The sequence below is a fragment of the Hyla sarda genome, chromosome 6 (genome assembly GCF_029499605.1).
Source record: "Hyla sarda isolate aHylSar1 chromosome 6, aHylSar1.hap1, whole genome shotgun sequence".
NCBI classification, from domain to species: Eukaryota; Metazoa; Chordata; class Amphibia; order Anura; family Hylidae; genus Hyla; species Hyla sarda.
Window position 1 is genome coordinate 295,842,651 of NC_079194.1, and position 21,687 is coordinate 295,864,337.

At 43.2% G+C, this 21,687-nt stretch overlaps 1 protein-coding gene across 1 annotated transcript in view; it reads left to right on the plus strand.

Moving 5' to 3' along the window:
* Positions 1–11,612: 11,612 nt before the first annotated feature.
* LOC130277301 (tumor necrosis factor receptor superfamily member 1A-like) overlaps positions 11,613–21,687 on the plus strand; it is a 39,447-nt gene continuing 29,372 nt past the window's right edge. The window contains exon 1 of the mRNA XM_056527859.1: positions 11,613–11,770. Within this exon, the coding sequence (XP_056383834.1) occupies positions 11,717–11,770 (54 nt within the window). The 5' untranslated portion in view covers positions 11,613–11,716. The remainder of the gene's footprint in view (positions 11,771–21,687) is intronic.

A 21,687-nucleotide genomic window follows, 5' to 3' on the forward strand; every position in this document is an offset into this window, starting at 1 on the left:
TGTGGATGGCTCTATATGGGACAGTTGGGGTAGTATAGAAATATGCGGTAGGCACTGCAGGGGGCATCTGTGGATGGCTCTATATGGGACAGTTGGGGTAGAATAGAAATATGCGGTAGGCACTGCAGGGGGCATCTGTGGATGGCTCTATATGGGACAGTTGGGGTAGTATAGAAATATGTGGTAGGCACTGCATGGGGCATCTGTGGATGGCATTATATGGGACAGTTGGGGCAGTATAGAAATATGCAGTAGGCACTGCATGGGGCATCTGTGGATGGCACTATATGGGACAGTTGAGGTAGTATAGAAATATGCGGTAGGCACTGCATGGGGCATCTGTGGATGGCATTATATGGGACAGTTGGGGTAGTATAGAAATATGTGGTAGGCACTGCATGAGGCATCTGTGGATGGCACTATATGGGACAGTTGGGGTAGAATAGAAATATGTAGTAGGCACTGCATGGGGCATCTGTGGATGGCTCTATATGGGACAGTTGGGGTAGAATAGAAATATGTAGTAGGCACTGCATGGGGCATCTGTGGATGGCATTATATGGGACAGTTGGGGTAGTATAGAAATATGTGGTAGGCACTGCATGAGGCATCTGTGGATGGCACTATATGGGACAGTTGGGGTAGAATAGAAATATGTAGTAGGCACTGCATGGGGCATCTGTGGATGGCTCTATAGGGGACAGTTGGGGTAGTATAGAAATATGTAGTAGGCATTGCATGGGGCATCTGTGGATGGCACTCTATGGGACAGTTGGGGTAGTATAGAAATATGTGGTAGGCATTTCATGGGTTACCCTGGGCAGACCGTCTATGACAGGCACAGAAAACCTTCAGCACTGCAGATGTTTTGGTCTCCATCACCCATAATGCTCCTATAGCCAAAATTATGCCAAATCATCATGGAAGTTGTAATCCAAAACATCTGCAGTGCCGTAGGTTGCCTATGCCTGGTCTATGGCATGTCTCTGGTTGGCACTATGTACAGAGTCACCCGCTCAAATGACACTTCTAAGGGATTGATGCCCTAGATGATATTTGGCATTAAAAAATAGTGTGCCAGCCTTTCCAAGCATTTTAGCACAGGCATCTCCTAAAACCCTGATGCAGTGTTTTCCAACCAATGTGCCTCCAGCTGTTGCAAAACTACAACTCCAAGCATGCCCGGACAGCCTTTGGTTGTCGGGGCATGCTGGGAGTTGTAGTTTTGCAACAGCTGGAGGCACCCTGGTTGGAAAACACTGCCCTGATGAGAACATAGCTCTGTGAGAACTATACACTGTGGTATTATGTGTTTAAAGGGGTATTCCAGGAAAAAAAAAATGTTTTCTTATAATCAACTGGCTCCAGAAAGTTACAGATTTGTAAATTACTTCTATTAAAAAAATCTTAATCCGTTCAATAATTATCAGCTGCTGAAGTTGAGTTGTTTGTTTTCTGTCTGGAAACAGTGCTCTCTGCTGACATCTCTGCTTGTCTCGGGAACTGCACAGACTAGAAGAGAATTGCTATGGGGATTTGCTTCTAAACTGGGCGGTTCCTGAGACGTGTCATCCGAGAGCACTTAGACAGAAAAGAACAACTCAACTTCAGCAGCTGATAAGTACTGAAAGGATTAATATTTTTTTTTAATAGAAGTAATTTACAAATCTGTTCAACTTTCTGGAGCCAGTTAATACATATAACAAAAAGTTTTTTCCTATGGGATACAATATCTGGGGCCGGGACCTTGTTACATGCTATAGAATTAGCCCATATCTCATATGTTTAGGTAGGTAAGTCACTCTTTCCACCTGGATGTGGGTGGTTTATCTATATACAAGAATATTATCAGGTAATAACAAACATTTAGCACCGAAAAAACTTTGAAGTGCCAAGTGTTATGCCAACAAACATTGTGTAACCAAAAGCTGTGGGTTAAGGTTTGATTTGTTACTATTGTAAGAGGCGGATAATTGTTCTGTAATTACATTGTTAGCATTAAATATCTATTGTGTATAAACCTTTATGTTAGATTTCACTCTTGTGTCAACTCTGCTTCATAATGTGTAAACTCTTGTGATCAGGATCTTCACTCCTCTTGTCTCCTCATAGATTGTAAGCTCTTGTGATCAGGGTCCTCACTCCTCTTGTCCCCTACTCATAGATTGTAAGCTCTTGTGATCAGGATCCTCACTCCTCTTCTCTCCTCATAGATTGTAAGCTCTTGTGATCAGGATTCTCACTCCTCTTGTCTCCTCATAGATTGTAAGCTCTTGTGATCAGGATCCTCACTCCTCCTCATAGATTGTAAGCTCTTGTGATCAGGATCCTCACTCCTCTTGTGTCTCCTCCTCATAGATTGTAAGCTCTTGTGATCAGGATCCTCACTCCTCTTGTCTCCTCCTCATAGATTGTAAGCTCTTGTGATCAGGATCCTCACTCCTCTTGTGTCTCCTCCTCATAGATTGTAAGCTCTTGTGATCAGGATCCTCACTCCTCTTGTCTCCTCCTCATAGATTGTAAGCTCTTGTGATCAGGATCCTCACTCCTCTTGTCTCCTTGTAGATTGTAAGCTCTTGTGATCAGGATCCTCACTCCTCTTGTGTCCTCCTCATAGATTGGAAGCTCTTGTGATCAGGATCCTCACTCCTCTTGTGTCTCCTCCTCATAGATTGTAAGCTCTTGTGATCAGGGTCCTCACTCCTCTTGTCTCCTCCTCATAGATTGTAAGCTCTTGTGATCAGGATCCTCACTCCTTGTGTCTCCTCCTTATAGATTGTAAGCTCTTGTGATCAGGATCCTCACTCCTCTTCTCTCCTCATAGATTGTAAGCTCTTGTGATCAGGATCCTCACTCCTCTTCTCTCCTCATAGATTGTAAGCTCTTGTGATCAGGATCCTCACTCCTCTTGTCTCCTCATAGATTGTAAGCTCTTGTGATCAGGGTCCTCACTCCTCTTGTCTCCTCCTCATAGATTGTAAGCTCTTGTGATCAGGATCCTCACTCCTCTTGTCTCCTTGTAGATTGTAAGCTCTTGTGATCAGGATCCTCACTCCTCTTGTGTCCTCCTCATAGATTGGAAGCTCTTGTGATCAGGATCCTCGCTCCTCTTGTCTCCTTATAGATTGTAAGCTCTTGTGATCAGGATCCTCACTCCTCTTGTGTCCTCCTCATAGATTGGAAGCTCTTGTGATCAGGATCCTCGCTCCTCTTGTCTCCTTATAGATTGTAAGCTCTTGTGATCAGGATCCTCACTCCTCTTGTCTCCTCCTTATAGATTGTAAGCTCTTGTGATCAGGATCCTCACTCCTCTTGTGTCCTCCTCATAGATTTTAAGCTCTTGTGATCAGGGTCCTCGCTCCTCTTGTCTCCTCATAGATTGTAAGTTCTTGTGATCAGGATCCTCACTCCTCTTGTCTCCTCCTCATAGATTGTAAGCTCTTGTGATCAGGATCCTCACTCCTCTTGTCTCCTCCTTATAGATTGTAAGCTCTTGTGATCAGGATCCTCACTCCTCTTGTGTCTCCTCATAGATTGTAAGCTCTTGTGATCAGGATCCTCACTCCTCTTGTCTCCTCATAGATTGTAAGCTCTTGTGATCAGGATCCTCACTCCTCTTGTCTCCTCCTCAAAGATTGTAAGCTCTTGTGATCAGGGTCCTCGCTCCTCTTGTCTCCTCATAGATTGTAAGCTCTTGTGATCAGGATCCTCACTCCTCTTGTCTCCTCCTTATAGATTGTAAGCTCTTGTTATCAGGATCCTCACTCCTCTTGTCTCCTCATAGATTGTAAGCTCTTGTGATCAGGGTCCTCGCTCCTCTTGTGTCTCCTCCTTATAGATTGTAAGCTCCTGTGCACTATATGAAGCATGTGTGGCAATCACCTTATCGGGGGCACCACAGGCGTCACCTGTGACTGATACTTTACAATGGAAATCTTAAGCACTATATGAGACATCTTTGGCAAGCACTCTATGGGGGCATCTGTGACGGGCACTTTACAATGAAGTAGGACCTGTATGGGGCATCTGTGGCAAACATCTTATGGGGGGGACCAGAGGCAGTCATATGTGACTGGCACTTTCCAATGGATACCTGAAGCACTATCTGAGGCACCTGCAGTAGGCACAGTATGGGTGAGTGCTATCTTCCTGTTTTCTCTTCAATTGTCAGTTTTCGCTTTTCAGCGGTAACAGATTTATCAATTGCGAAAAGTCCCAAACCCTTAAAAACACTGCAAATCAACGCCTGCTCGGACCTGGCTTACAAAACTGCCTTTGGAAAGCACTTTAAAAAAAAAGTTTCACAAAAGGTCGCAGAGCAAAGGAGGCGTTTTCAAGCGATTTATTGTTTTTGCGCCAAATTTATCAACCACCCTGCGATAGTATGATAAATGTGTCGCACATAAGCAGAACCAAAAGGAAAGTAAATGGCTTTAAAACTCACCTTCTGAAGACAACAATGATAAATTTCCCCCTATATGTGCAGTTGGGCCAGGTTCACATGGCTGAAAATGTGCGGAATGTCCGCAAAAAAAAGGGGGGGGAGGGGATGTTCTGCACATTTAAATAATCAGGTGGGCGCTAGGACCGCTCGGAAATGCGCCGATTCGGGCGTCCGCAGAAAGAATAAGCAAGACAATTTTTTTGTGGACGGCAGAATTGGGATTTCCGCAGCTGGGCCGAATGTCCGTGCAGAGTATTCCTGCAGAATGCTGCGTTGGCATTACGCCGAGTGGATGTTATGGGGGCACAGAGTGACAAGAGAGTGATGACCCCCAACAAACATTTCAATACAAGGGTAAAGATTTACTGTAAAGAGTGCACACCACAGGATCAATATTCATATAAGTAACATGTTTTATTTTATTAAATATCATATAAAGATGAAAAAAAGACAGAAAGGGCTAAAATCAGTTAAAAGGCTCTAAATTGAGCAACCTCTACAACATGGGAGAGGGGCCATGAACCCCCTTCTCGCCAAAGTCCCGTCCCTCTATAATACAATACAATGGCTCAGGCAGTGGTGCTAACTAATAAGATAATACACATGCAGCATCAGACTATGTCACCGAATAAATAATCCTAACATCAAATGAAAAAGGAATACACGATGTACAAAGAGAAGATATATAAATGCATATCACCAGTGCACAGCAACCACAGAACAAAGGAGCCGAAAAGGTGGAAAGCGGGACGGGACCCCTAAAGCCCACGCGTTCCGTCACCGTTTGTGACTTCCTCAGGGGTGTTGTAGTCCACCTGCCCTTGGGGTCTTTTATATCAGCATAATATGTTGGATAATACCTGTCAGGTGAGGCCATCGAGGGTCAGTCACGCTGTGTGTAGTGGAGCCGGCGTGAAATTCCGCCTCCGCCACCCACTTCCGCTATGCGTGCGTCACGAGAAGTGCAGACCATGTGACCACCAAGTGGTCACATGATCTCCTCTCCTTGATATTTGCTGTCATGCGCAATAGTGCCGTATCCGGGAATAAGTGCGTCCCACGTGACCGGAAGGTCACGTGAGGCGTCATGTGATCACATGTTGTTAAAAACTTTGTTATGCCTTAGCGCATGCGCACCCCTTATGTCAGGACACCAGGTGAGTACATAGCAATGTGTTTTGACACAAATAGAGCTCAATAATAAAGCGGTACTGTACATGCAAATTGATGGTAAATGAATTAGACCGTAACATAATAGACATTATATATAAAAAGATATATAAAAATATATAGAAATATATATGTGAATAATTGGGAATGAATAGTATATATATATATATATGTGGATGATATGTGAAAAATGAAAAATGATAAATAATAGTACACAATAAATATATATGTATACATGAAATTATATAAAAAAAGAGAGAGAAGGGCAGGATTTTTTTCATATATATTAAAAGATAGGAAACAAATAATGTGTATGTAGTTTATTATGAATAATGAATGTATAAATAAAAAAGTGAGTAGGCATATAACCCGTGTGTGATCATTAGTTTGAATAAGTGCAAGGTGTCAAAATAATTAATCCAAAAAAGTAAATAGAAAATATCAAATATAATAAAATAATAATAAAATAAAATGTGCAAATAAATATATCAATGTGATAACTGTCTGATCCCAATCATGGTAAAATAACAAATATAAGAAGGTCTTCGTCCAATATGATATCCCACCATGCATGCAGTATCAAAATTTGGATATATATATCTCTCTTTACGATAAAATGAAGTCACCATTGATGTATCATACCTGGTGTCTTGTGCGGGTAAAGGATGGCCCATTATCCCCTTAATTACAACAGCCTGTGTAACCCTCAAGGGCCTCCCGACCAGGTCAATGTCAAATAAACCAATATTAAGATACTACATAAAGCATTATTGTTCAAAATTTAATGGTCATCCAGACTGGGCAAGTGGCATCCTCTTCTAATTGAATAAATACAGTCCAAGGTCTCCATAATGGAGTCCACATCCATAGATGTTCTTGTAGTGTGTGTGGGGGGATGGCTACAAAAAAGTCCATCAATCCCAAAATTTTCCAAATTAAATAGGTTAGTGTCTTCCACATACCAAAGAGGTTGTAAAAGACTCCATCCAGTGTCCTGGCCAGAGAGTTTTTCATCCTAGGGGGGACTAGCAGCAGTCAATGGGGCCCAAATCCAGGCTGAAGGATCCGTTATCCATGAGCGTCAAGCTATTACAAGTATATCCAAATATTCTCATACGTTCTCCTTTTTATCATCTTCCTAGACTCCACATTACACCCAACATTAGGGACTCAGCTAATCTTCGAGCAACACGAGGTAAGTACAATAACTCAGGATCAACATAATCTGGAGAGGTAATGCAAAAACATTAGTATGATACAACTAATCAGTCCGACAAGATGCCCCCATATCTAAACAAGCCCACCCAGTGTAAGTGAATGTGTGTGTGTGTGTGTGTGGCTGTGCCCCCTGTACGTGTGGTGCCTGTACCCCCTCTGTGTGGTGAAATAACTATTGTGATAATGGAGGTGTACTAGCTGACCAAAATATGTAATCAATATGTGATAGTGAATTGGATATGAGTGTGTGTATGAGGTGGAGCCCAAGCATGACCCAGGGACCACTGTCCTCCCTTACCTCCATAAATAGTGTAGTCCCAATGTGATGAAAACGTGCCCCCCCCCCCCAAAACCCCCCCCCCCCACACACAAAGGTCAACACTAACCCCCCCCTCCCCAATGGCAAACCTCCCCAAACCTGCCCACTGCACTGCAAACCCATACTTGCCTGTTTAGAATGAGTGACATATAAACTGGATATTGCTTCAAGTCATCCCTACTGGAAAGTGCCTGAATGATCGTCGGCCTGTAACATAAAAATGTACAATCTCTCCGTTGGATTTGTGCGTGAGTGTGCGTGAAAACGCACACCCATACCGCATAATTGGATGTGTGAACACACACATACAACAGAATAGCCACAGTAATTACAACTCCTCACTCACCCAAAAAGCCAGTAAACAATAGGTCCTCGTTCATGCCCCAGGGAGACACTGTTCCCAATTCGAAAATCCATTTGGATTCTACTTGTAGCAGTCTTTGGGTAATGGGTCCTCCTCTCATATTTGTCGTAACTCTTTCCAGGCCGATAACCTGTAAGCCATATGGACGTCCTCCATGATGTTCTAAAAAATGGTTTGCCACGGTTGTCAGGGTTTTGAATCTGTCTTTATCTCGACGAGCCAATGCTATGGTGGATAGATGCTTCTGTATTCTTTTTCTAAGCTGTTGTCCTGTTTGCCCCACATATAGTTTACCACAAGGGCAAATGATGGTATATATGACCTGTGATGTTTTACAGTTGATGTAATTTTTAAGATGGTAGCTTTTTCCATTTCGTGGATTGGTGAATTCCTGCTTGGGTGTCATAAACTGACAGGCAGTACAATCTCCACACGGATATGATCCATGATGTTTGAAGCCCCGGCCTAAAGTTCTTGTGGGTCTCTGAAAGTGGCTCCTTGTTAATAAGTCCCTCAAATTTGGCGCTCTTCTTGAGACCAGCATTGGTCTCTCAGGTACCACATTTCTAACCTGGTTATCTGATAGCAAAATGTTCCAGTTCTCACCCAATATTTTCCTGATATCCTGCCACTGGTTGTTGTATGTGGCCACAAATCTTAGAGTGTTGTCCTCCAGTCTTTTTGAAGTCCCATCAAGGAGTGTTCTTCTTTCAATGCCATTAGCCCTCTGGTAGGCCTGGGATACAATACTTCTCGGGTATCCCCTCTTTTTAAATCTGTTAGTAAGGTCCAAAGCCTGTACTTTAAAATCTTGGGGTCGGCTACAGTTCCTTCTCACACGCAGAAATTGTCCAGTAGGGATCCCCCTTAAGGTGTGTCTAGGGTGAAAAGAGGAGTAATGCAGCAAACTATTGGTAGCTGTGCTTTTCCGGAATAGATTGGTCTCTAAATGCCCGTTGCTCACCTCTATTCGAAGATCCAGAAATTCCACTGCCCAAGGGGAGATAGTGTGTGTCAGTCTTACATTAACGTTGTTCTGATTAAGAAAAGAAATAAATTCCAAACATTCTTCCTGTGTACCTGTCCAAAGAAACAAAATGTCATCTATGAATCTAAACCATTTGAGTACATGATGAAAATAGGGCGATGGGTACACGTGTGTCCCCTCCCACCAACCCATAAAAAGGTTGGCATAGGAGGGGGCACAACGTGCGCCCATCGCCGTGCCTGATATCTGTAAGAAAAATTTGTTGTCAAAGGTAAAGAAATTATGATGTAAAACAAAATCCAGAAGTGTGATCAGAAAGGAATCAAACTGTATGTCCCGGTTTACCTGTTGCTCCAAGTAGTATGTAATTGCACAGATGCCATCTTGGTGTCCGATATTGGAGTACAGTGATTCTACGTCACATGTGACTAATAATGTTCCTTTCGGGATTTGTATGTCCTTGATCATTTGCATCAGGTGTAGAGAATCTCTCAAATATGAGGGTAGTGCTGTTACCAGGGGCTGCAGAGAAAAATCAATATAGGTGGTAGCTCTTTCACATAAGCTTCCTATCCCTGAAATGATCGGTCTTCCAGGTGGATTTTCCCTGTTTTTGTGTACTTTAGGGAGCATATAAAATGTTGCAATACGTGGCTCTTTTACCTGCAGGTATTCTAGTTCCTTTTTGGATATTACTCCGTGTTCCAAGGCTGAGTCAAGAATATGTGTGAACCTCCTTTGAAAGTAGTCCGTTGGGTCTGATGGTAGTTGTTGATAATAGTTCCGGTCATTCAGTTGTCTCAATGCCTCACAGATGTATTTGTCTAGGGGCCACAGGACAACGTTTCCGATTGTAAGCTCTTGTGATCAGGGTCCTCACTCCTCTTGTCTCCTCATAGATTGTAAGCTCTTGTGATCAGGGTCCTCGCTCCTCTTGTGTCTCCTCATAGATTGTAAGCTCTTGTGATCAGGATCCTCACTCCTCTTGTCTCCTCATAGATTGTAAGCTCTTGTGATCAGGGTCCTCGCTCCTCTTGTGTCTCCTCCTTATAGATTGTAAGCTCCTGTGCACTATATGAAGCATGTGTGGCAATCACCTTATCGGGGGCACCACAGGCGTCACCTGTGACTGATACTTTACAATGGAAATCTTAAGCACTATATGAGACATCTTTGGCAAGCACTCTATGGGGGCATCTGTGACGGGCACTTTACAATGAAGTAGGACCTGTATGGGGCATCTGTGGCAAACATCTTATGGGGGGGACCAGAGGCAGTCATATGTGACTGGCACTTTCCAATGGATACCTGAAGCACTATCTGAGGCACCTGCAGTAGGCACAGTATGGGTGAGTGCTATCTTCCTGTTTTCTCTTCAATTGTCAGTTTTCGCTTTTCAGCGGTAACAGATTTATCAATTGCGAAAAGTCCCAAACCCTTAAAAACACTGCAAATCAACGCCTGCTCGGACCTGGCTTACAAAACTGCCTTTGGAAAGCACTTTAAAAAAAAAGTTTCACAAAAGGTCGCAGAGCAAAGGAGGCGTTTTCAAGCGATTTATTGTTTTTGCGCCAAATTTATCAACCACCCTGCGATAGTATGATAAATGTGTCGCACATAAGCAGAACCAAAAGGAAAGTAAATGGCTTTAAAACTCACCTTCTGAAGACAACAATGATAAATTTCCCCCTATATGTGCAGTTGGGCCAGGTTCACATGGCTGAAAATGTGCGGAATGTCCGCAAAAAAAAGGGGGGGGAGGGGATGTTCTGCACATTTAAATAATCAGGTGGGCGCTAGGACCGCTCGGAAATGCGCCGATTCGGGCGTCCGCAGAAAGAATAAGCAAGACAATTTTTTTGTGGACGGCAGAATTGGGATTTCCGCAGCTGGGCCGAATGTCCGTGCAGAGTATTCCTGCAGAATGCTGCGTTGGCATTACGCCGAGTGGATGTTATGGGGGCACAGAGTGACAAGAGAGTGATGACCCCCAACAAACATTTCTCCATATCTCAGCTTCCTAGACCACTGTGAGTGCAAAACTAAAACTCCCAGCTTACCCGGAGAGCCTTTGGCTGTCCGGGCATGCTGGGAGTTGTAGTTTTGCAACAGCTGGAGGCACACTGGTTGGGAAACACTGGACTAGGAGGACCCTGGCTGTCCAGGCATGCTGAGAGTTGTAGTTTTTCGAACAGCTGGAGGCACACTGGTTTGGAAACACTGGATTACAGGACCTTGCCTGTCGGGGCATGGTTGGAGTTTTTCAACAGCTGGGGACACACTGGTTGGCAAACACTGGTCTACCAGGATCCAGCCTGTCTGGGCATGCTGGGAGTTGTGGTTTTGCAACAGCTGGAGGCACACTGGTTGGGAAACACTAGATTACCAGGACCCTAGCTGTCTAGGCATGCTGGGAGTTGTAGTTTTGCAACACCTGGAGGCACACTGGTTGAGAAACACTGGACTACCAGGACCCCGGCTGTCCGGGCATGCTGGGATTTGTAGTTTTTCAACAGCTGGAGGCACACTGGTTGGGAAACACTGGACTAGAAGGACCCTGGCTGTCTGTGCCTGCTGGGAGTAGTAGTTTTTCAACAGCTAGAGACACACTGGTTGAGAAACACAGAACTACCCGCCTGTCTGGGCATGCTGGGAGTTGTGGTTTTGAAACAGCTGGAGGCACACTGGTTGGGAAACACTGGACTATTAGGACCCTAGCTGTCCAGGCATGCTGGGAGTTGTGGTTTTGCAACAGCTGTAGGCACACTGGTTGGGAAACACTGGACTACCAGGACCCTTCTGGGAGTTGTAGTTTTGCAACAGCTGGAGGCACCCTGGTTGGGGGACACTGATTTACACGCACTGTTCCAAAGTTTACATAATACTGAGGTCTGAGGCGATTTCATTCGTGGAGTCTGCATGCCTGAACTTTTTCTCCCCTCGATAACAAACCTGCGCCATTTCCTGCTCCTACTCTGCTTTCGTCATACTCAATCCGTACAGTATTGGTGAAGGGGGTGTTCAAAGGGTGTGAGTGTATAGTGCACGCCTATAGTCTTGTGATCCTTGCCCTGCCCACCCCCCGGTCACGAGCTTTTCATACATTTACAACCTGCAGAAGACGAGACATAACCGATCACCGAAATCTCCAGATAAGACGTCTTCGTAATTGTCGTCTTTAGTTAAACTTTATTTTAAAACTTTTTTTTTGCAATGTTATTTAGTCAGGACCTGCTGCTGTCGGTGGTGGCCGTTATGGTGCTTACGGTAAGTCGAGTGCCCGCGGGTATATACACTGGCATTGAGACACGGCGAGCAGTTTATATTGGCGCAGACATGCGGAAGAATCAGGAGCAGTAATGGCTCCATAGAGTAGAGGGGGTGACTCACCTGTTCCTTCCTGACACTGCCAGCCTAAAGATTAAAGGGGTACTCCGGTGGAAAACTTTTTTTTTTTTTTTTTTTTATCAACTGGTGCCAGAAAGTTAAACAGATTTGTAAATTACTTCTATTTAAAAATCTTTATCCTTCCAGTACTTATTGGCTGCTTTTTTCTACAGAGAAAGTTGGATTTTTTTCTGACCACAGTGCTCTCTGCTGACACCTCTGTCTGTATCAGGAACTGTCCAGAGTAGGGTAGGTTTGCTATGGGGATTTGCTCCTGCTTTGGACAGTTCCTGAAATGGACAGAGGTGTCAGCTGAGAGCACCGTGGACAGAAAGAAAAAAAAAAAAAGAAAAAAAAGAAATCCAGAAAGAAAAGAATATAGAATATAGCAGCTAATAAGTACTGGAAGGATAATTTTTTTTAAAATAGAAGTAATTTACAAATCTGTTTAACTTTCTGGCACCAGTTGATTTATTTTAAAAAAATATATAAAAAAAAAGTGTACCCTTTTAAAGCTCTATTCCAGTGTTTCCCAACCAGGGTGCCTCCAGCTGTTGCAAAACTACAACTCCCAGCATGCCCGGACTTCAGCTGTCACAGCTGGAGGCACCCTGGTTGGGAAAAAGTGCTCTATTCACACATACAATATCCTGCGCATGCGTGAAGCCGTGCCCAGTCATTTACTTTACATTGAACTCTGCAGCATAAAATCTGCAGCAATTATGCATAGGATACTGTACGTGTGAATAGACCCTTAAAAGGATTTATCTAGGACAGTGTTTCCCAACCAGGGTGCCTCCAGCTGTTGCAAAACTACAACTCCCGGCATGCCCGGACAGCCAAAGGCTGTCCGGGCATGCCGGGAGTTGTAGTTTTGCAACAGCTGGAGGCACCCTGATTGGGAAACCCTGATCTAGGAATTTAAAATCAGAGCTAACTTCTTCTAAAAACAGCGCCACCCCTGTCCTCAGGTTGTGTTTAATATTAAAATCTGGTTCCATTTACTGTAACAGAACTAAGCTGCAATACTAATGATCCATACAAGACCAATATATGGAGGGTTAATCCAGATAATTCACCACAAGATCACCGCAGTGATCCACCAATTCCCTATTTTCCCATATATTAAAAAAACATATAAAAAACTTTATTGATTTGTAATAATCCACACCAAATGAAAGATAAAAAATTCAGAGAGCGTCTCTCTTCCCATATGTACCAATATACTAATTCAACCACCACTAAGGCGGTGGAGATGAGAGATACAATTGTAGTATATCAAAGTGGCCATGATCGATCATCTATAATAATCAATCCTATATACTACCATCTGAGTAAATGATGGTGATGAAAAAACAAATCCCTTTTTGAAGTCATTAATTGCCCTATTTCCTTGTGAGAATTGGTCCAGGATTGCGTCACTTTGGATATTGTTGAATAAGTACTTACCGGATGGATGGAACTGGATCCAATAGGGCGATGTCCTTAAAAGATTAAAAAGAGATCAATAAGAAATATGACCAATAATACATATGAGTATAATGACATGAGTATAATTCTTAACAGTTTAATGCCATAAGACAGTATGATCAGGACTAGGGATCGACCGATATCGGTTTTTTAGGGCCGATAGCGATAATCGGTGGAGGTTAGGGCCGATAGCAGATAACTTATACCGATATTCCGGTATAAGTTATCGGCTATTTAACCCCCTGCGACACCACTGCAGATCATTGATTTAAAGCGGGCGCTTTAAATCAATGATCTGCAGTGGCTTTTGTGGGGCCATAGGCCGCCACCGCCACCCGCTACTCTCCCCCTACCGGTCAGGGTGGTCCGGGCCATCCATCCATCCATCGTTCCTGTAGTGTCCGGGGGTGTTCTGGGTGGAGGGTGAACCGGTCCGGGCTGTCCTTCTTCTCCGGGGGTCATCTTCTCCACTCCGGCCAGGCTCCGGTCTAGTACGCTGCATAGACGCCGCTGCGCAGCGACGCACCTGACGTCACGGCGTAGCGGCGTCTATGCAGTGTACTAGGCCGGAGCCTGCCCGGAGTGGAGAAGATGACCGCCGGAGAAGAAGAACGGCCCGGACCGGTTCACCCTCCACCCGGAACGCCCCCGGACACTACAGGAAGGAAGGATGGATGGCCCGGACCACCCCCATTACGGGTAAGTTTAATTTTTTTATTGACTCGGAGGGTGGGGGGGGGCCCGACCGGTATAGCGGTATGGGCAAAAATCCATACCGGTATACCGCCCAGCATCACGGTGGGGGGGTGCGACGCGGTGCGGTAGGTCGGGGGGGGGGGGGGGGTTGCAGCGCAGTGCGGTGGTTGTCATGACGATAAGCACACAATAAAAAGGTAATTGGTGGAAACATCGGTACTAGAATAGGACGGCACAGCCATCAATCAATGGGAACTTTAGATGATTGGTGGAACGGACTTTCCACCAATCAGCACTAGGCACTTCCTCTATGATGAGGTCATGATAGGAGGTTATAAAAAACCCCTGTAGTGGCGTTTTTTGTTCATAGCCCTACAACCTCTTGACAAAGCCGTGTTCAACGGCGAAACATGTCGAGGGGGGGGCTGTAAACTGATTTTAATTCCTGTGGTGTCCTTCCCCATCTGTATGTCACACTGCAGGTACATACAGAATTATAATTGATTGCGGAACTCATTGAATATTGGTACATATGGGAAGAGAGACGCTCTGAATTTTTTATCTTTCATTTGGTGTGGATTATTACAAATCAATAAAGTTATATGTTTTTAATATATGGGAAAATAGGGAATTAGTGGATCACTGCGGTGATCTTGTGGTGAATGAGCTGCAGTACTACACACAACCTGAAGACAAGAGTGGCGCTGTTTTTGGAAAAAATCATCTGTTTGTTATTTGTAAGTCTTGGATAACCCAGAAACTGTTCTGCAGGTGTTGTGTGGTATTGCAGCCCACCCCAATTCACTTTAATGGAACTGAGCTGCAATACCACACACAACCTGAAGACAAAAGTGGCGTTGTTTTTGGAAAAAAATCTGCTGTATTTTCTTTTAATCTCAGATAACCCTTTCTTCCAGAAACTGTGCCACACCTGTCATGCAGTTGTTGTGTAATATTACAGCGCATGCTAATTCATTTCAATGGGATTGAGCTGCACTACCACATGCAACCTGAGGACAAGAGTGGCACTGTGTTTAAAAAAAAAAAAACTTATTTCTTCCAGAAACCGTGCCACACATGTCCCACAGGTGTTGTGTGGTATTACAACTCCACTTACATTCACTTCAATGGAACTGAGCGGCAATACCACACACAACCTGAGGACCAGAGTGGCGCTGTTCTTGGAAGAAATTATCTCTGTTTGCTTTTTGTAAGTCTTGGATAACCCAGAAACTGTGCCACACCTGTCCTACAGGTGTTGTGTAGTATTACAGCGCATGCTAATTCACTTCAATGGAATTGAGCTGCAATACCACATGCAACCTGACAACAAGAGTGGCGCTGTTTTAGGGGAAAAAAATAGCTGTTCTTTTATCCCGAAACTGTGCCACCCCTGTCCCATAGATGTTGTGTGGAATTACAACTTCCCTTACATTCACTTCAATAGAACTGAGCTGCAATACCACACACAACCTGATAACAAAAGTGGCGCTGTGTTTGGAAGAAATCAGCTCTGTTTTGTTTTTCTTAATCTTGGATAACCTTTTCCATCCAGAAAGTGTCCCACACCTGTCCTCCAGGTGTTGTGTGGTATTGCAGAACACGTGAATTTACTTCAATGGACCTGAACTGCAATACCATACACGTACCTGTGCCCAGGTGTGGCGCTGTTTCTGGAAGAAACCAAACATTTTTTTCTCCTTTTAAAAATGGGAAATGGCGATAAAATGTTGAAGTTGCTCGTTCTGTGATTGTTTGGTTGCGTCTTGCGAGCCGTTGTTTGTATATTGTATATATTTGTATATTGGGATCATTTCTTTGAATGTCTTAGGGATAAAACTGCGAAATTGACAAATTGTGTAGTGTGAACACAGCCTGAGGGGAATATAGAGCCGTCATCTTGTGGATTCTGCTGTCATCCCATCGTTTCCCTCCCGGATGCAAAATAAGAAAATTTCACTCATCATTATAACCGTATAATTACCGAAAGCTAATGAGCGGCGTCACGTTACCAGTCACGTTCTAAACTATGCCACTTTTAAGGGCAAACCGTCCCAAACCGTTTATATATATCAAGTGGCTCCAGAAAGTTAAACAGATTTGTAAATTACTTCTATTAAAAAATCTTAATCCTTTCAGTACTTATGAGCTTCTGAAGTTAAGGTTGTTCTTTTCTGTCTAAATCCTCTCTGATGACACCTGTCTCGGGAAATGCCCAGTTTAGAAGCAAATCCCCATAGCAAACCTCTTCTAAACTGGGCGTTTCCCGAGACAGGTGTAATCAGAGAGGATTTAGACAGAAAAGAACAACCTTAACTTCAGAAGCTCATAAGTACTGAAAGGATTAAGATTTTTTAATAGAAGTAATTTACAAATCTGTTTAACTTTCTGGAGCCAGTTGATAGATATATATATATATATATATATATATATATATATATATATATATAAAAAAAAAGTGTTTTTTCCTGGATAACCCCTTTAACCTTTTATGTTAGTGTTTCCCAACCAGTATGCCTCCAGCTGTTGCAAAACTAGAACTCCCAGCATGCCCAGACAAGTAAAGGCTTTATACAGGAGCCCCATAGATTCACCCTATGACCTCATATTGGGCTTACGCCCAGGCCTAGGACAAAGTCAAACTGCTAGGGTGCCTCCAGCTGTTGCAAAACTACAACTCACAGCAGGGTCCTGGTAGTCCAGTGTTTCCAGTGCCTTCAGCTGTTGAAAAACTACAACTCCCAACATGCCCAGATAGCCTGTTTCCTAACCAGCATGCCTCCAGCTGTTGCAAAACTACAACTCCCAGTATGCCTGGACAGCCAAGGTCCTGGTAGTCCACTGTTTCCCAACCAGTGTTCCTTCAGCAGTTGCAAAACTACAACTCCCAGCATGCCGGGACAGCATACACTCGTACATTTATTCTGCAGTTGAACACTTGTCCGACCTTTCTCTCCTCTGACACCAAGAGTCAACATAGAGTCGAAAGAACATCATACACATAGATCAGTGTTTCCCAACCAGTGTGCCTCCAGCTGTTGCAAAACTACAATTCCCAGCATGCCTGGACAGCATAGATTCGTACATGTATTCTGCAGGGGGACACTTACCCGACCTCTCTCTCCTTTGACACCCACAGTCAACAAAGGGTCGAAATTCCATCACACACATAGATCAGTGTTTCCCAACCAGTGTGCCTTCTGCTGTTGCAAAACTACAACTCCCAGCATGCCCGGACAGCCAACGGCTGTCCGGGCATGCTGGGAGTTGTAGTTTTGCAACAGCTGGAGGCACCTTGGTCGGGAAACACAGTTCAAGGCCTCAATTGCACAAGGGTGTTAGTCACTCCATAGCAGTTCTTATTTATAGTTCTGCGTATAATACTATAGGTCGAAGCTGCAAAAAGGAGGAGGCGTTAGCTAGAGCTGCATGGCCTTTGGCAGTCCGGGCATGCTGGGAGTTGTAGTTTTGCAATATCCGAAGGCCCACTGGTTGGAAAAACACTGCTTTACATGCAAAGATTCCCCCTATGTAGTCAGATTTCATCTAGATATGTTATTGCACAGGGGGTTGTACACTGTATTTTGGCACCAAAAACAGCGCCATATTTGTCCACAGGATGTGTGTGGTATTGCGCCTTCACTCCATTTGCTTCAAAGAGAGTACATGGCTTTTCCGGTCACACTTCCACATTTGAACAGGGCGAAATGTTTTGAACCTCGTGTATTTATAGCTTGTGGGAAGAATTTATCACTGGTTTAACCCGGCTTTTCTTTTTTCCTTTTTTTTTTGTGGTTAATTTTGTCGCAACAATATTTTGCACAACTCATTTAAGAAAACCCTTGAATGTAATACTGCATGTTTGTTTGTTTTTTTGTTGCTGATTTTATCAACTTTTTTTTATTTTTGTTTTATTTTATTTTATTTTTTTTTTTTTTAATTAAAAACATATTTAAAGGGGTATTCCAGGCCAAAACTTTTTTTTTTTTATATACATCAACTGGCTCCGGAAAGTTAAACAGATTTGTAAATTACTTCGATTAAAAAAAAATCTTAATCCTTCAATAGTTATTAGCTTCTGAAGTTGAGTTGTTGTTTTCTGTCTAACTGCTCTCTGATGACTCACGTCCCGGGAGCTGTGCAGTTCCTATGGGTATATTCTCCCATCATGCACAGCTCCCGGGACGTGACATCATCAATGAGCCGTTAGACAGAAAACTTCAGAAGCTAATAACTATTGGAAGGATTAAGATTTTTTTTAATAGAAGTAATTTACAAATCTGTTTAACTTTCCGGAGCCATTTTTTGCCTGGAATATCCCTTTAATCCTTTGTGTTCTTTTATTTTTTTTTAGATTTAAATTTAAATGAATTAAAATTTTGACAATTTAACTAGGAAGAGACTAAGAAAAATCTAAAATAAAAAAAGCGATATAAAAAAAAGCGATCTATTATACATCTCTTGTTTTCTTTTGACTTTTCCCTTTATTTAAATTTAAATAAAAAAATAAAAGCCAAAGAATAAGCAATATATATATATATATATATATATATATATATATATATATCATAATTCGATTGAAAAGGGATAAAGAAACAAAAAAGTAAAAAAAAAAAAAACATACAATATAGCGGTATAGCCATCGTATCGGATGTCATTTGTGTTTTTGTATTATTTTGCCTTGTTGTATATGGTCCTATTGGCGGTGTTGCCCAACCTGTGGCCCTCCAGCTGTTGCACAATTACAACTCTTATTTGTAAAAACTACAACTCCCATCATGCCCCGACAGCCTTCGCATTGCATTTTGTGTGTGATATTTGCTGGAACACAGTCTCTTAACCTTTGCCCCGGGCCCATAACCTACATGTACGTCATGGGTCGGGTGAGGGAGTATAATGCAGGCTCGGGAGTGGGGCCGCTTCATAACTGCTGAAGCCCGTTCTTTAACTGTTTAGATACCATGATCAAAAAGAATTGCGGCATTTAAAGGGTAAATGGTGTCTAGTTGCCTCCCCCCCCCCCCCCCCCAAAAAAAAAAGTCAATGTTACGCAAAAGTTGTACAGGTAAAAAACTACAGCTCATGGTGCAAGCAATGAACCCCTTAATAGGTGGAAAAATAAAGTTATAGGGGTTTAGCACATGGCGATGCACAGATTTTACTTTTGCGATTTTTTAATTTTTTTATTTATTTTAAGACATATAAAAAAAAAATATGTAGTACCATTGGAACCGTAATGACCTGTAGAATACTAGTACCCAAAAAATATTGCCCCACAAAATTGAACAATTATTTTTTTTTATTTGTAATAATAATAATAATAATTGAATAAAAATTTAATAATAATAAAATAAATAATAATAAAAAAATAATAAATAATAAAAAAATATATAAATAATATAAAATATTAATAAAAATAATAATTAAAATATAATAATAATATAAATAATAATAATAAAAATAATAATAAAAAAAATATATATATTTTATGGCTTCGTAACACATTATATAATAAAATAAAGTTTGGCGGCGGTGAAAAGTTCAACTTGTCGTGCAAAATAAATAATTCCTATTGCGAATCAGCCAGTGGCATTTATTTATTTATGTAAATGATGGGTCTTGGAATGTGAGGCGGAAGAAGACGTGAGCAACAAATAAAAATTCAGGAGAGGTTAACAGAACAATCAATGTGAACAGGATAAGTGCCGGGGTGGAAAATTCTGGAAACCCCGTCTGAGGACAAAAGGGGAGGAGCTGCCCACTGCAGCCAATCAGGTCGCTGCTGCTATTCGCCGCTCCGACACTCTTCCTTTACAGCGGATAAATCTCGCCCACTGTCATGTGCGGCTGATGCAATTGTTTTGTGAAGGGCGGTTTCCAGAGCTCGTGTCCAGCTCTAGTGGCGGCTGCCAAAATAAACACAATGTGAATGGGACGGCGACTTACAGTCACTTATTACGGTTAACAAGAATGGGCGGCCGCGTATATAGGATAAGGAAGTGTTCTGTACAAGTGATAACCCTGAGGCGCACCACAAATACACAGATAACATCAAATGTGTTCGATATCAGAATGAGACAATATGTGATGGGCATCTCACTGGTAGAATGTGTTGGTTTCATGTGTTTGTTTCACCGTCCGCCTCACATATACTGTAGTATATACTTTAGGGGTGTCTGTCGGACATATAGGGGTAGATCCATCAAACCTTGCGCATTGGAACAATAGAGCTGTTGCCGTTAGCAACCAGATTCCAAAAAAAAAGTAAAATTTTTTCCCCAAAAAATAAGTTGGAATCTGATTGGTTGCTATGGGCAACTGCTTCCCCCCATAGATTGTATTGTGTGAATCTTCTAGGCTGGTGTTTCCCAACCAGCGTGCCTCCAGCTGTTGCAAAAACACAACTCCCCAGCATGCTGGGAGAGCATACACTCGTGCATGTATTCTGCAGGGAGACACTTGCACGACCTTTCTCTCCTCTGACACCCAGAGTTAACAGAGTCGAGAAACCATCGTAGACATAGATCGGTGTTTCCCAACCAGTGGGCCTCCAGCTGTTGCAAAACCACAACTTCCAGCATGCTGGGAGAGCATACACTCGTACATGTATTCTGCAGGGAGACACCCTTGCACGACCCTTCTCTCCTCTGACACCCAGAGTTAACATAGAGTCGAGAGACCATCGTAGACATAGATCAGCGTTTCCCAACCAGTGTGCCTTCAGCAGTTGCAAAACTACAACTCCCAGCATGCCCGGACAGGCCAACGGCTGTCCGGGCATGCTGGGAGTTGTAGTTTTGCCACAGCTGGAGGCACCTTGGTTGGGAAACACAGTTCAAGGCCTCAATTACACAAGGGTGTTAAGAACTATAAATAAGAACTGCTATAGAGTGACTGACACCCTTGTGCAATTGAGGCCTTGAACTGTGTTTCCCAACCCAAGGTGCCTCCAGCTGTGGAAAAACTACAACTCCCAGCATGCCCGGACAGCCGTTGGCTGTCCGGGCATGCTGGGAGTTGTAGTTTTGCAACAGCTGAAGGCACACTGGTTGGGAAACGCTGATCTATGTCTACGATGGTCTCTCGACTCTATGTTAACTCTGGGTGTCAGAGGAGAGAGAGGTCGTGCAAGTGTCTCCCTGCAGAATACATGTACAAGTATATGCTCTCCCAGCATGCTGGGAGTTGTAGTTTTTCCACAGCTGGAGGCACCTTGGTTGGGAAAACACAGTTCAAGGCTCAATTGCACAAGGGTGTTAGTCACTCTATAGCAGTTCTTATTTATAGTTCTTAACACTTAACATTTATTCTGCAGGTGAACACTTGCCCGACCTCTCTCTCCTCTGACAACCCAGAGTTAACGTAGAGTGGAGAGACCTAAGTACACATAGATCAGTGTTTCCCAACCAGTGTGCCTTCAGCTGTTGTAATCACACAACTGCCAGCATGGCCGGACAGCCAACAGCTGGAGGCACCCCCCCGGTATTGAAACACCGGCCGAGAAGTTACTTGCATTTTTCCTACAGGCTTCTCTATAGGACTGGCTGTTTTAGGCTGGGTGCACACAAAAATCTGTCCGGAGATTTCGAGTGCGGCCATTCCCCATAGACGGCAGTGTCTGCGGCGCGGAA